The sequence below is a fragment of the Artemia sp. Qi Xiang Cuo genome, chromosome 6 (genome assembly GCF_049724085.1).
Source record: "Artemia sp. Qi Xiang Cuo chromosome 6, ASM4972408v1, whole genome shotgun sequence".
NCBI classification, from domain to species: domain Eukaryota; kingdom Metazoa; phylum Arthropoda; class Branchiopoda; order Anostraca; family Artemiidae; genus Artemia; species Artemia sp. Qi Xiang Cuo.
In genome coordinates this window covers 51,790,190-51,805,784 of record NC_142799.1, presented here as the reverse complement: position 1 = coordinate 51,805,784, position 15,595 = coordinate 51,790,190, and the positions used below count along the sequence as shown (strand labels likewise).

The 15,595-nt window shown below is 34.2% G+C and overlaps 1 protein-coding gene and 1 pseudogene across 1 annotated transcript in view; one reads left to right on the top strand and one right to left on the bottom strand.

Annotated features, from left to right (window-relative positions):
* Positions 1-15,595, top strand: part of LOC148951356 (uncharacterized) — a 117,410-nt gene that overhangs the window by 83,003 nt on the left and 18,812 nt on the right. Inside the window, exons 13-15 of the mRNA XM_089091076.1 lie at positions 9,850-9,987; positions 11,777-11,963; positions 13,535-13,651. Coding sequence (XP_088947202.1) covers positions 9,850-9,987; positions 11,777-11,963; positions 13,535-13,651 — 442 coding nt within the window. The remainder of the gene's footprint in view (positions 1-9,849; positions 9,988-11,776; positions 11,964-13,534; positions 13,652-15,595) is intronic.
* On the bottom strand, positions 3,504-4,255 carry LOC148951357 (uncharacterized; annotated as a pseudogene).

Sequence of the window (15,595 nt, the reverse complement as noted above, 5' to 3'; positions counted from 1 at the left end):
TGGCACTAAACTTGATGAAAGTTTTATATTTGAAATCAGCATTGAAATCTGATTCTTTTGATATATCTATTGGTATCAAAAACCCGTTTTCTAGAGTTTCGGTTACCATTGAGCCGGGTCGCTCCTTACTTACAGTTCGTTACCACGAACTGTTTGATAAAACAAGTAAATAATAATCAACCTTTAATTCCATATGATAATGTTACTACATCTTGCTTAGCCTAATTATGAAAATTAATTTGAAAAGTTTTTCAAAGAAAAGTAAAGAGCTACACGAAACCAAGATAAGCAGCTATAAATTTCGATATTTTTTCCACCTGTTGCATTGTAAATAAATAAATAGGCATTAAAATCTGCAATAAAATCATTGCCCACCCAGGTTACAGGTTTGGAAGGAAGGACATCTTCTAACTGTAGGCTATTATATTCAGTAATAAGGAAACCCCTGAAAGAGAGGAGGTTTGGTCTTTTCTCAGGGTCTAATAAATGAAAGAAAACAAGGCGAAATCTTTTGTTCACAATTGGTGCATAACCTTCCTATGATGTAGCATCTTTACGATCCTTAATAGGCTATACAAATTAAGACAGGGCGTGTAACAGATTTGGGGTGCTACTGACAGATTTCCCAAAATGGTTACTGGCAAATAACAAAAATATTTAGACTATTTGGTGCAATAATATTCTGGCCTTGTAGCATAGTTTTTCCTTATAAGGGCGTAACTTCGCATTACTAAAAAACAAATTTAGTTGATAATGCGAATAATATATTCCCAGAAACTGACGAAGATTAGAATTTCGTTTGGGGGGCTTATATTTCTGTATATAGTATCTATTTGAAATATAAATATCTCCTTAAGTAAGGAAATATAGATATTTCCATAAGTAATAAGAAAACATCCTCAAGTAATGCTTTAATTTGAATATTGAGCTAAAATAGGGATTCACTTAGTGAATCTATTTAAATTGAAAGCCAGAAGATTGGTTCCCGGGGTTTTACCTACAGCTAGAAACCAATTCGGCAAATAAAGTAAAATCAGTAAAATTCGGCAAGACATGAGAATTATTAGTTAGTTTTTTACTTTCACTAATCTTTGGAAATCAATTATTGTTTGTCAATGAACAATTTTCAAAAGGTCTCTCCTCAGTCGAGAAACAAGGTGAGAGCTGGTTTATGTCTCTTTTTTTGAAAAGAAGAGACAAGGTCTTAGTTTTGTGTGATTTAATTAGTTAATTATGCGTTAATTACTTAATTATTATTAGTTAGTTATGAGATTTAATTTGTTAATCGAGCCGCTGTGCATAGGTTATTTGACCTTCTAGTAGTGGCTATGGTTATTTCATTATTTATTATTTTTGTGAATTGTTGAAAATGCAGGTATCAATCAATCAAATATCCCCATTATTTTGCAGTCTTTTGAGCTACTTCCAATTTTAATCCTATCCTTCACCCCCTCCAGAAACGCGAACTGTATACAGACCTACTCTGTATATTAAAGCAAACTTAGTCTGAATGTGTGTTTTTTTTTATTATAAAAATGTATGAAGGTACAACAATTTTACAACTCATCCTCGAATTCCTTCTAGAGCAGGAGTATTCACAGCAGGGAATATCTTGTTTGACCAGCAGGTTCATGCCGTTTATTTTTTATAAAAACTGAACCAACGGGATCCTTTACGTCAGGTGAGGTGCAAGTCACTGCTTCTCCCTGTAATAGTTCTCTGTCAGGTGGGCTCTCCCTGTAATAATAACAGTCATTAGTACAAAATAACGGCATATTAGTACAAATAACTATAAAAAACACATAACAAATTTGTTTATAGGTATTTTTGTTAAGTTTTTACAAATCAAACAAAAACTTCAGGGGGGGGGGGGGTCAGACCTCCTAAGCCAACCCCCCTTGAATACGGCTTTGATTGTCAATATATCGTATGCATTCAGCATTTGAATAATACGATTCGCATACCAACGAGACAGATATAAAAGGTATTTACAGCAACGGAAATTCAATACTTTAATATCTCGCATACCATGAACATTAAAAAATGGGCCCAAACCTGATAGACAAAGAATGGAATGGTTACCAGTATGTTGAATGAAGTCTAGCAAAGCTCTTAGGAGAATAAAGGCTACGAGTTAGGGTAATTTTAGCATAACCTACTTTAAGTTGATTCTTGGTGTTTATTTTTAAACTCATGTTGGTTTTTTTAGACCAGAAAATGTAAGTGTACCAATAATCAGAAAAAAAAATATCGATCCGTTTTTGACACCAAAGTTACTTATCAACAATGTACTAACAGGCGAAACATTCACAACGAACTAAACAATTTAGGTAAATGTACTGAACATCAAACTGCCAGTAGAGAAAGGAAGCATATTATACCACAAAATCATCCACTTATCCATGATTTAAGCCGGCATATAAAGAACGAAGAACGAAAACTGAGAGGAAAAAGACACTATGAAACTAGGGTAGTTTTTGAATCTTTAATTTTTCAGAGACAAAATTTTATTCGGGAAATCCCCCCAAAATTGAGTAACATGGAACTACACTGAAAGCACATCAAAGCAATAAATATCTCCTATGAGATACAATTTACTTGTTAAGCTTGAAAAATCTTGAAACCTTGGTAAAATCAAGCTATCCCCGAGTAAACTTGAATGACTGACCTTTCCGAAGAAAATTTTAAATGATTGATAGTTGAATGCGCTAGCCGTTAGGGCTAAGAAGTCTTGGATAAAATTTTTTTTTTTTTTTTTAAGAATTTTAGCCAACCTGGGGAGCTTCTTTTCCTCTTTTGAAAAAAAGTGTCCGATTTTTCATGTTTAAACTACCATTATAATTTTAAACGTTACAGTCAGTTCTATTAACACGGTAAAAGTTGTATATTTAATTCTAGTCTCCTTAGTGTGGCGTCTTTATCTAGCTACTGGAAGAACTCCAAATTTACAAAATATTTTAATAAAGACAGAAAAAACTAATTTTTCAACAAGAAGTTTTTGAAAAAAAAATTCTAGGCAGCTTTTTCTTTTTTGTTATTTTAATCACTATACAAAAAATAAAAAAAATTGCACTTTTAATTTAAACTTATGAATTTAAACCAATTAGACTGTAACACATAACTTATAGCGCCATAACTTCTATAGTATTAATAGTGCTAACTTTTAATTCATAAACTTAGGCTTATGACCTAAGCGTTAAAACCTAAAACGAACACCAGTTTCTCACTCTTTTCTTAAAAAAAAAATAAAACAACAAAAAAATGACTCCAGAGAGGCGCGAATGACTAATGGTTTTACATCTGAACGCTCTAGCCAATTTTGCCAAAGGTGCTTGCACGGAATGTTTTATTCTTAAATTTTGATTTGTACGCTCAGCTAAACTGCGGTTTTATTTATTGATATATTCATCTGTACCAGCGGTAAATTTTCACGGATGGATCTGTTTGTTCTAAAACTGGGAATGTAAGATAAATTATATAAGCCTGTAAAGCACGACGGAAATTTATGATTCAGCACATGGGGGTAAACAATTAATAAAAAGGTAGGGCTGCAAAACCCCTTTGTCTAAGTCCTGAACAAAGATGTTACTAAAAAAAACTGATAGAAGCCTTTGTTACCTATGAGAAAGATAGTAGCCATCTTGGTATTTGCTCAAATACCAGCCTCCAAATTCTTGAATCCTCCAAGGTTGTGCCTTCGCCATCCATATATAGCACACATCAATAACATCAAAAGGAAAATTGACTGCAAACTGAAAATTTTCCGGAAAGACTGGTACTATTTCTTTTGGTTGGGCTACTCTTCTCCTTCTTTCGACTGCAGCCAAATGTCGCTGTAGAGCCCTTTCAGATGTAACAGCCCATTTGCCACTGCAAGGGTCGCACCTCTTCTCTTTTTGCCAATAAACTTCGTTTTTGTTTTTACCTGTCTTGTATGCTTTATCTTGGCGATGAATTGAAGTTTTTCCTTTACATCTTTGCCTTTGATATGATGTTTTTCTTCCTTGGGACTCGTATTCTTCCCTTTCTAATATTGACTGGTATTCCCCCTTTTTTACTCATCAGCCACTCTATTCTTGTCAGTGTTAATACTTCTTTGACTCATTTTTGAATAGCCTCTTGCTCCAACTCGGAATATAAACTCTTTTTTCTTCAACACAGGCTGGAAATCTTTCATTTCTCGCTTGTCAACTCCTTTTAACTTTTCTGCAGTTAACTTGAAGTGCTTTTCAGAACTTAATCCTTCAGTTTTCATAATACCGTAATATAAAAATTATAATTGATGTTCTTTAGTCCAACTCTGAAATGTATACGATAAATTGAAGCGTCCCATTTGTTTTATGCTGTGTCTGACGTCATCTTCTCGTTGAAATCTTCTTTATGCTTTATATGACGTCGTCTCATTTGTTTCTTGTTGACACATGACGTCATTTTTTCTTGTCGATCTGCGGATCGACAGTATGGCTCCGCCTACTTTAGATTTTTTTTTCATGCCAATATCGAGGTTTTCTTTTTATTACAATTGAGTAACAAAACGGTGTCTTTTTATTGCCTTATCCTCATAAAATTAAATAGAACGCAAATATAGGGTCGAAATATTCATTTAAAGTTGCGTTCCACTGTCTTGTATAAAAATTTCCCTGTTGTTCTACTTATTTGTTTATTAAATAGAACCTAATATGACTGGACTATTAGGACTTTGATTTCCCTAGAAATTTATATACAAACATCATCAAATTCTTGGTCAACTTTCTTACGTATTTTATTAGTAATAGGACCTTAGTCTGTGCCAAGGCCTTTGTATCAATGTACATTTATAGATTCCTGGAAAATCAGTCCTAAAAATTTCGGACTTCTCTTGAAAATGTGGTCATTCATGTCTTCTCTTTATGTTCTTATGATATAGCGGGATTTTAAATAATTCCCAAAGTTCTTTGATTATATCCTCTTGTCAGGTTAAAAATTGCGCAAGTGCATGGCTGCAGTATACTGTCCATCACCTGAGAAATCACCCAAAAGTAATTTCATTGAAATATTTTTACTATAAATTTGAATATGAACTTCTATGTTCGCTGATTTATGAATCAACTACCAGATCAGTTGGAATTTAAGCCATGTTTAATATTTCAATGCATAAAATGGCATCGCCAATGCCTGACTTTTGAATGAAAGTTGAGTTTGGCTAGCCATATTTACCTCATACATTGATGTACAGAGTCCCTCCCTCCTCCCCACTCATGGAAAGTTATGGAATATAAAGGATTCGATTCAAATATAAACTGAGTCTATTGTGGATTACGTAATATTTATCAAAGATTTTGTGGTAACAAACTGTAAATTAGGAGTGACACAACTCACTACTAACCGAGACTGAAAAAAATGAATTTGTTAGCAATTAGTAGTTTAAAAGAATTAGATTTTTATGCTGATTCCAAAAATGTACAAAATTCATTAAGTTTAAAAATACCCATCAAAGGTTACGAGACGGTGAAAATTTGCTGGATTTTCGAAAAAGGGGTTAAGCACTCCTACAAAGTCAAGTGATACTAATGAAAATTATACCGTCAGATTCGGCCTACAAGAGGAGCCTATTGAACAGTTTTCAGCTCCGTTCTGCAACAATGTGGAATTTTGCTTCTTTTTTTCAAGAAGATCATGGCTTTTTTTTCTCTCTCAGAGATGATCGTATGGTACCAATGGTCCTAGAAAAATGGGTGAGGACTCATTCGAACAGAAATCAGCCAAGCGCCCTTCTTGAGTTACCAAAACATTGGAGGGTAACTAGTCGGATGGGGACCTTTTTAAAAAAGGGAAAAGTTTTCCAGGGAGAAAGCTCAATGGAGGGGGGAATTACCGGCACATTTTTTTCGATTCAAACAGCTTTATTAATGAAACACAACGTAAGAGCAAAGAAACTGAGTTGTTTTTGCAAAGAAACTGAAAGACGGCTAGAGTGTTGTTGTGATTTTTTTATTTTTCACTCCTTTTGTCTTTAGTATAATCAATGTTCCTACTCTTGTTCTGGTCATTCTTATGTATCCAATGCAATTGTTATCATAAACAAACCTTTGCATAGGACGGAAACAGGGGGTAGGGGGGTATTTCCCCCAAAATTGCTGTGGAGGGCTTTCCCAAGAAAATGAAAAATCTGATGAATTCTGCAAAGATCTATGCACATCCTTGAAGTATACTTTTTACGCTTTGACGAATTATTTTCAACAACAAAAAATATAGTATCTAAATACGCCTGGACTTCTTCTGAGTACATGTGGAAAGACCCCACCTTGCTGGTAATAAACGTCATGGTGACTAGACTGTTGTTGTAACTGTAAAACAATTTGATTTATTAGTATTTCTAAAATATTCCTTATCTATAACTATTTCTTCATAAGATTTTAGTGCTAAAACCCCAAAATCTGGAAGATCTCCACAGACGCTGATACCAGGCTGGTTTTGCTGTTATCCCAACTTCAGTTGAGATCAGACTAAATTGAGCAAATTTAGTTATTAAATCATAAAATGTTACAAGGGCTATCCATGTGTTTCGAATCATTTATATAATATAACAGTTTTTCAAACCCTTCAACCCTCTCCCCTCCTCAAACCCGCCCTTTTGTCTTGGTACAAGTACAGCTCAAGCGTTCAGTTTTCAACAGCTCGCCCATCGAGAAGACTGTCAGCAATGTCACTATCCGCTGTCTCAAGAGTATGAATATTTAGCACATTGTCATCACTGGATCGAAAAGGATTTAGCCTTGGATTCCAGAATAGACTTCACTTTAACAATAGCTTTGTGCTACTGCTGGATGAAGGAAGGGTAATCTCCGTGGTGAGTGGTACCAAACTCACTTTGAGGTGCAATATGTATTATCTCACTGAATTTAGAGAGGTAAAGGTAAGGCAATGCGATACTAGACCCTTAAAGTCCAAACTGGCAGTGCTGATCTCCGTTTCATGGCCATTCAGTCAGGAAGAGCAATGGGGGGGAGGGGCTGGGGGCCAGCCATCCTGTGCTTTCGCATACCCTTTCTGCTTGCCTTCCCAAAGTTTCTCTGGGTACCCATTTAGAGCTGGGTTGACGCTGGCTGAGTTCAAAGAGTCAGGCTACTGACTCCCGTGCCAAACCAAATAACTAGCCACATGGTCTCATGCCAACTCATTCATGGTAATCCCTGTCATTTCACCCTCCGTCTTTGAATCCGAATTAATTGTGGATTCTGTCGCATGATCAGGGGATATGCAATTGAACTTTGCATTTTGTCTCTTTACATTTAACAGTCCACTGCAGAACTTCTGATGGACTCCTGAGGAGTAAATCCTGCATCTCTGCCAGGTGCTCAATAAAGCAGGTTCCATATTTATAGCGACCGCATGGAACTAAATAAGGAAGCATTTGGCCAACTCCGGCAAGATGGTCATCCCAATCATCAGATCTTTCACTATGCAAAGACTGCCACATAATTAGTGTCATTTGTTTTTACTGTTTCCAGAACTTGTGGTTTTTTGAGCATGCACAGGAATTCTCAAACTTTTCCAACCAGGGGGATAATGTGGCAAGTTTTTCCTTAAGATACTGAAGGTTCTCATCAATGAGAGTATACTCTTTTCAGATTTTCAATTTCTGCAGTAAGCCTTCAATTCCTTCGAAAATAATTATGGATGATAATTGGCTGATTTGATGCAAAAATCTTCAAAAGCTTTCTAGCACAGAACAGATATTAGCCTCGAGAACTAAGGCATGAGCAATGAGGGCTTTATAATACGGTTTTTCATTCATCACTTTATTTATGCTCCCTTCTAGTAGAATTCCAGGTTCATAAATCAGCTCTTCCAAAGCAGAGCACTTTATTATATGACCAATCGCACTAATAAAATCCATTAAAATAGGAAGCCCACCAACTCTGAGGACAACGTTAGAATACGCTGCCGGATTTCCCCCTCTTAGTTACGCGCACATTCATACAGCATACCATTTCATATACCGCCTGGTCGCATATGACAACGTTGTAAGTTAGTCCTAGTTCCCGCGCAGTTTTCTGGTGAGTTTTAATGGTTTTTTCCACGACTGCTGGGCTTGTGGAAGAGTGGGGAACCACTAGCGGGTACCTGGTCTTGGTAATAGATTTATCAGCCTCATTGTCATGTGCAGCAGAGAAACATTCGAAACTGAAATTTGGTTGAGATGCTGCTGAGTTGCTTGGGACATTCATAAGTGCGTCGGCAACGCTCCACAAAGAAGTCAGATCGTTAAAAAGTCTAAAATGGGAATCTGCTGATAAATTGACAAACTAATGAGATCTTTGCATTTTGCTCTCACCTGCATTTTTGCATTAGGTAAATCTTACCAGATTCTCCTGGCAGAATAAGACTTGGAAATGACAGGGAAGGTTTTCTATTCCATTTTTAGAATTTTCCTGGAAATTCTATTTTTTCACAAGTTTCACGCGTAAAATATACCGTTAGTAATAATATTTCTTGCCTGAGGCTTCATTCAAATAGCAGCAGCACGCTCATTCATGGATTCAATTGCTTTGGCCGGGTTTTTCTATTAAACAAAGTCAAGGAAATCTACCAGGACAGGCCAATTCATGCTGGATATATGCCTATATTTATCCGAGCTAAAAATTACGCCATTACACTCCTTCGCTAATAGTTCAAAAATTGAAAACGGCTAGGCAATTTTTAGATCGCTCATTTTGTAGAACGATACATTTCCTACCATCCATTAATAAAAATTACACCTTATGTAGGCAGATTTTCCAGATGGATCAAGATTTTCCCAAAACGGCTTAAATTATGTCATCGTTTTACTCAATTTTAAGGATTACAAATGAATGGCAAAAGGTAAAACAGTTTTGGAAATAGAATATTGAATTTCTTTCAATTTTGTCAATAATTGAGCAAATTTGTAGATGCTTAGAATTTTCTATTGATTTTAAGGGAATTTTTGTCAGTTGAGATTGATTTTTATGGAATTTGAAGAAATATGGATGCAAGACCCATTTGCCGACTATGTAACATTAATTTTCGTATTCAGTATGGTCGATTACACCATATTGCACTCTCGAACCTTCTGCTTCTTGCTGATGACCCAAAACCTTAAACATAAAAATAAAAGAAATTCGTGTGGCTCCCTGACTAAAGGGTGCGAATCGTTTCTCTCGGTCTCACGGGCCGTGCCCATGTATGTTTAGTTATTATTCTAAGAGCTACAACTCTTATCTTGTTTTTCAAAGACAAGTTCCGAAGGATGCGTTCTTGTTTCTATTGGTTTAAATTCAGAGAGGAGCTGTAGCTTTTACTCTTACTATTATAGGCAGGCATCGGACTGGTGCCTTTAGTCGGGTTGGTTGCTAACCAAATATGAATTTTTACTTTTAAGCTGTATTTGTAGGCACGCATTTCAGTGTCTCGCAACAATATTAAGGTTTATGTCCCCTGTGCAATTTTTTTTTTGTTTTTTTCTGCTCTCGTACGGTTTAGATTCAGCTCTATCCATCTACCAAATTTTTTTGTAATTTGGTGTAATTTTATGTTGAAAATATGTTGAATCTGGTCTGAAATTTGTTGAAAAAAGGACAATTTTCCTGTTTTTTTTTAGCAAGTTTAGATCCTTCTCCAAGCAAAAGAATAATTAATATCATTATTCTGGCTCGGTGAAAGGACAGATCTGAGAGTAATGAATCCAATTATGTAAATATCTTGTCCATCTGGTGCAGATTACAGCTGCAGGCTTGTCGCAAAATACCTTGTTTCAATTGGAACATAAACCTTAACTATATTATTTTGTCATCGCCAATAGTCTTTCCAGCGCCATGTTTTTTTTAATAATAATGAAAATCATTACAGAGTTTGCCGGTCACAGCTGTTAGTCAAGGTTGGCCTTGTGTATGGAATATAAATAGATACGCAACTATCTCTGCACGAATTGGTCAACCCAAAAATGAAGGAATTAGCGCCATTCCTATTTCAAGGCCATCAATTGAGGTAATTATTTTTTTCATCGTTGTTATGCAAACTTGGGTCTTTAAGTTATTTTGTGATGTTACTTTTGGTTGGGAGAATTTCTGGGAAGGGAGGGGAGGGGGGGTAAACAGAACGAAGATATGTTATTCTGCCTTTTGAAAAATTTGAACGATTCAAGCGTTGTTTCTAGTCGTGTTAGGAAAAAAGAGAACTAATTATAAACAGGTTATAGTCAAAATATATTTAAATTACATAAATATATAAAGTGTAAAATCATCTGTTTTTAACTTGTTTCTGAGAAAATGAATGTAAAAATAAACAAGAAACTTTAAAGGAAATCGAACTTATGATTAAAAGCAAAAGAAATGCTTGTAACCAAGGCCGCATTTAGAAGGAAATTACCGAGTTTGAACCCCCCGGAACTTTTTTTTCGACTGCTAAAAACAAAACAAAATTCAATTAAACAAATTTTGATGTGTTTTTAAAGTTTTTTGTGCCCCTCCCCCTGAACAAAAATCGTGCATGCTTAAAACGGCTTTTGTTTTTATCTGTTCTTTTATTTGTTCACTTATTTGTTGAGCGTCCAATAAAATACAAATAGAGGGAGATTCTACTAAACGGCCCTTCTGATAGAAGATAGTGAAGTCTGATAGTTGTCATGATAAGAACCATCCTTCGCAACGGACTTTTCAGTGAATAATGACCAAAGTAGTGGAAAGCATTTTATTTGAAAATATACATTATTGATGAGCTTTTATTTTTAGGGCTCAGAAATGCGTTAATGTTTCAAAAGTGTCAAAATCAAAGCCAAAATTTTGATATTTTTTTGGATGCATTTATTATTCTGATGCATCAAAGATATGTTAAGATTCCTAAAAAACGTTCAAAATTAAAGCCAAAATTTGGATGTCTCTACTCCCTGTGTTTCCCCACCCCTGACAAATAAAAAAGACTAACTTGGTGAAGGCAAAGAGTCTCTACTCTCTGGATTAACCATCCCTGACAAGGCAGGAAAAAGACTAGCATGGTGAAGGCATAGAGTATACTTCCTGGATTTACAACCCCTGACAAGAAAGAAAAAAACTAACTTGGTGAAGGCATAGAGTCTGTTTCCATTTTTTCAGACCGTAGTTCAAAGATCATGCATCTCAGTTCCTCAATTAAATTACACTATTCATCATTTTTCCTTGACATATCTGCATATTTTATATGATTTTTACTTTTCATTTATTTTGTAAACTTATTTAATTTATTTTATTTATTTTACACGATTTTAGTCTCCTATATTTTTGTAAATTTACTATTTTGATTCAATGACGCCACAGTGTTTTCGTTGTTGGAAGTCAAGTTTGGTGGCAGTCCTTATGTTACAGCCTCATTTTTTTGCAGCCTCATTGGTTATTGGCCTAACGGTTAACAACGCTAGTTTTCTCATGTTTCTTTGTTCTAATTTCTCTGGCTTGCCGCGTCTCGCAGAATATATTTCATTGGTTGAACTTGCTAATAAAATCTGCAGGTTTTTGTTGACAGATAGCTAAAATCACCAAACTTCCATTTTTGTGTGTGTATTCCCTTTAAAACTGGCTAAATATAAGAACAAACTTGAGCATTTGACATTGAGGTCTAAGTATACATCTCGGTCCTAGCATCTGATCTATATTCTCTTAAATAAACCAATTTGTTTACGAAAAGGCGGAGAAATAAATTCTTTTTTATCATTCGACCCAAAATGGATAAGCTCCTGCTCGTGGTGGATTGCTTAGGAAAGCTTTGAAATATATTATTCAATCATGTGTTGGGTTTCTTTTAGTATACCAGAGATTCCTTTGAGAACTTTATGACTGTCTACGAACGTTTGTATCAATATTTAACAAGACAAAAGGAATTCAAACTTGGCAAAAGACTTGACGTTCAGGTAGTGGAATCACGTGATAACGAAGTTGAATTAAAGTCTTCGGATGGATCCTCTTATATTCTTTTGAAAGAACCATCGATTGGTGAGTTTATTTAATTGCTTTTTATCGCTCTTTTTCGCTTTTTTAGAAGACCAGTTATAAATTTAATTATTATCGTTGATTTCAAGAAAGAAAAGAAGAAGAAGCGGTGGAAGACAAACATGTTAGAAAATCTCAAAATAAATCCTGAGGAGTGATTGTTCCACAAAAATATTGTCAACTAACAGCATTCGTTATTTCCAATCCCACTCTGGGTCGAACAATAAACTATGAAAATTCAGTTTGTTTGATTCTTGGATAAAAAATGAATATGATCTGTATCCAAATCAAATATAGAAACTTTATCTTCATAACTTACATTTTAACCTTCTACTTAATTAATATCATTTATTGAGAACACGTTAAATACAACAGTGATGTGACAGGAGGAGAAAGAGAAAAAACAAAAACAAACTACGAAAAAGCATCCGAAAATATAGAGCATGTCATAAAACTTTACATGCTGCAATATATGGTATTATCCCCAGAATATAAATGAAGCATGAAAAACCATATATACAAAAAAGAAGGAGAGAAAAAAATAAGCCTCAAGAATATCAATTCAAATATGTTAATTTGCGTAATTTTGAACGTGACGTAAAATATGTGCTATTAATATAAGCTTTGAGACCAAAACGTAATAATTCGTACGCTTACGGTTTCAAGTAGCTAAGCTTTCACACGTAACTTTCCTTTAAAAACAATGTAAGCAAAAACTCCTTAACAATTCTTTTCTCCCTTTTAAAAACACTTTTCGTTATTCGTAAGTTGATTTAAGTCTCAAAGGGACAGATGATGATAGCTCCAATGACAATGTTGTCGGAAGAGAGTGAAAGGAATCAGAATTCCGGCTTTGGAATACTATAAATTGAAACTACAACTATTAAAATTTGTGTTGCAATCAACTCGTCACTCCTACAAATATGCTTCTGTTCAAAGAGTCCCTTGCATCCTTGGTCTTAATTTTTATTTTGTGGTCAGTCTATTCTTGGGTCGTAAATAAGTGTACTTTCTTCAATAAAATTCATGTTTTCAATTTTTAAAGGTTTAATTTCTAATTCGCTTGCTGTTGCTTGGTGCGAATTGGTTCTTCAGCTGCTATTAGGATGTAGTTTACATCGGTCTTACTGTGAGGGAGGGGACTCAGCATAGGATCTTAAAATTTACCGTAATTACAAATTTTCCAGTTGAAAAATAATTGCTGTTTTTGGATATTTAAAATTAAAGAAAAAATGATTTGGGCGTGGAATTTTGATTAAAAAAATCTAAATTTTAACTATAATTAATAAAACAAACGTATGAAGAGATATAGGAAAAAAAATCATCTGTTTGTTATTACATTTCAATTTTGTTTATGAAATTGTTGGAAAAAAACATTTTATCTGCACTGCTTAAAACATTATGCTTCTATTCGGACAACTATTTTTTTTTTACTTTAAAAAGAATTGAAGGTAAACATGAATCGTCAATACTTTTACTATTTTGTGTTTTATAAAACTGAAATATCGCCTGTCTAGATAAAGAGAGATGTGCAATATTATTTGGTTTTTGTATATCTATTTTTTCTTTTCCAGAGAAAACTTACCGAGAGGGATCAAATATCGAAGTGTATACAGTATGGATGTCTCCTGAAAGTGAAAAGGTGTTCGTAACAGATAAGGAAGCCATTGGTGAACTTCTTCAGACAGTTGGTTAGTACTATTACACGGCATCTTGACTAGTTTGTGTTACGCCAATATCTAAAGAAATAATAATCATCACTATAAAAATCTAAAATGGTCCAATCATCGCTTGGCAGAGTGTTAACATTCCTTGAGAAAGTTCACTGTCAAAATTTTTACGAATTTTTTTAGCTGTCATAACTGTGAAGTTTGGAAAATTTCCAGTAGCTTTCCAGAAAAAAATAAAGACTTTTTTTGGCCTGTTTTTGTACATGGTGCCAAGACAAAACTATCCGGGCTCAGAAAGTAAAATTTTCACAACAGTTTCTTACTCCTGTCAGAATATTAAATTATCTCTTTGAGAACCGCAGAACTAAATTTCGTGTTTCTTCTATATTTCTTGGAAATAATTCTGGAAAAGTTGACCTCGGAACACAAATTCTGTTGTTTCTTGTATTTTTGGTCGTTTCCTATAATTTTTGATTTGATACCCTTTTGTATTTTATCGGGTGATATTATGATAAGTAGGCAAGCCAACGTGAACTTTCTTAACTAAAAAATTGCATCCTTCACTTAGAAATAATTTCCATAGTTTTCATGACACATCTAATTTGTTTGATATCTTAGCTAGACAAGGTAATTATTGTTTCCAAAACTAAATCGACATATCCAAATTTTCTTAGATCAGAAGCTGATATTGGCTCTCCGTCGTAAAATCCCTTCTGTAGCTTTTTGTATTTTGAAGTTTTAACTCTGCGAGTTTCCTACATTTTGTCTGAGTAAAATGCCATAACTTCCAAGCTTATCTTTTTAGAAATCAAATAATTTTCAGTACGGATAGAACTTCATATTATCTTTTCCATAAACCAAGCAAAGTATTCGCATCTCTCACAAATTTAGGGGGGATGCTATCGAAATTCCTGTTTTTGCAATAGAAGTTCCGATTTTTTTTTCATATAATCTTCGATTTTGATGTCTATTATATTTTAGACCTTTAGTGTCATAAAAAGTAGGCAAGAAGATAGCCTTTGTATCTGAAAAGGCACCGTATACTAAGTAGTAAAAGTTTACACCATAAACCGTTTCAAGGATTTTCATTAACAACAACAATAATACTAATAAAAACCAAAACAATGCTGACGCAGAGTTTGACAATCACTTCGTGCACGCAGAACTTATCTCAGAAGTTCTCTAATCACACCTTAACCTACAAATAATAGCACAATAATCATAATGCGTTGGCAAACGTGATGACTTAGTAATAGATTTATTTTATTTATTTAATAGAATAGATTTATTTAATAAAAAAAAACTTTCATAGTTTTGGCCTATGCCGCAACTAAATAACGCTATTTTTTACAACTTTGGTCACTAAAGTGAACGAAAAAAATATTTTACGAACGATTAAATGCACCTACAAAAAAAGGGACGAAAGAGTTCACGAAACGATTTGTATGGCACTTTGAGGGTTCAAGCTTGATTTTGCTTCGGGTATTCATCGCATTTATTATTACCCGTGGGTCACAATTGCTGCCACACTCCAAGGAGCCTTGGATGTTTTTTTTTTTTTTTTTTTTTTTTTTTTTTTTTTTCTAAATATCTACACTAAATTTATGAAGAAAATATAATAAAAAAACAAAACGAATATAAGTTTACTGAAATTATTTATTTTACTATTGCAGCTTTTATTTTTGTAATATCTATTGTGCCTCTTCATTATAGTAGTCTTTTTAAGAACCTAGTCTAAATTTATAGGAAAAAAAAACACTTTAAGAAGAGGACAAATTTTACTGGTATCTGTCGTTTTGCAATTGCGGCTATCACAAGAGAGAAAAAATGACTTTGGGATCCCTTCTGAGGCTATAGTTACTATAGACATGAACAATCTTTGCATGATATTGAATTCAGCGAGAGAGCACATGCCTATCTTTGATTTTATCTTCATCTTTAGCGTCGAAATCCCAAAAAACTTAC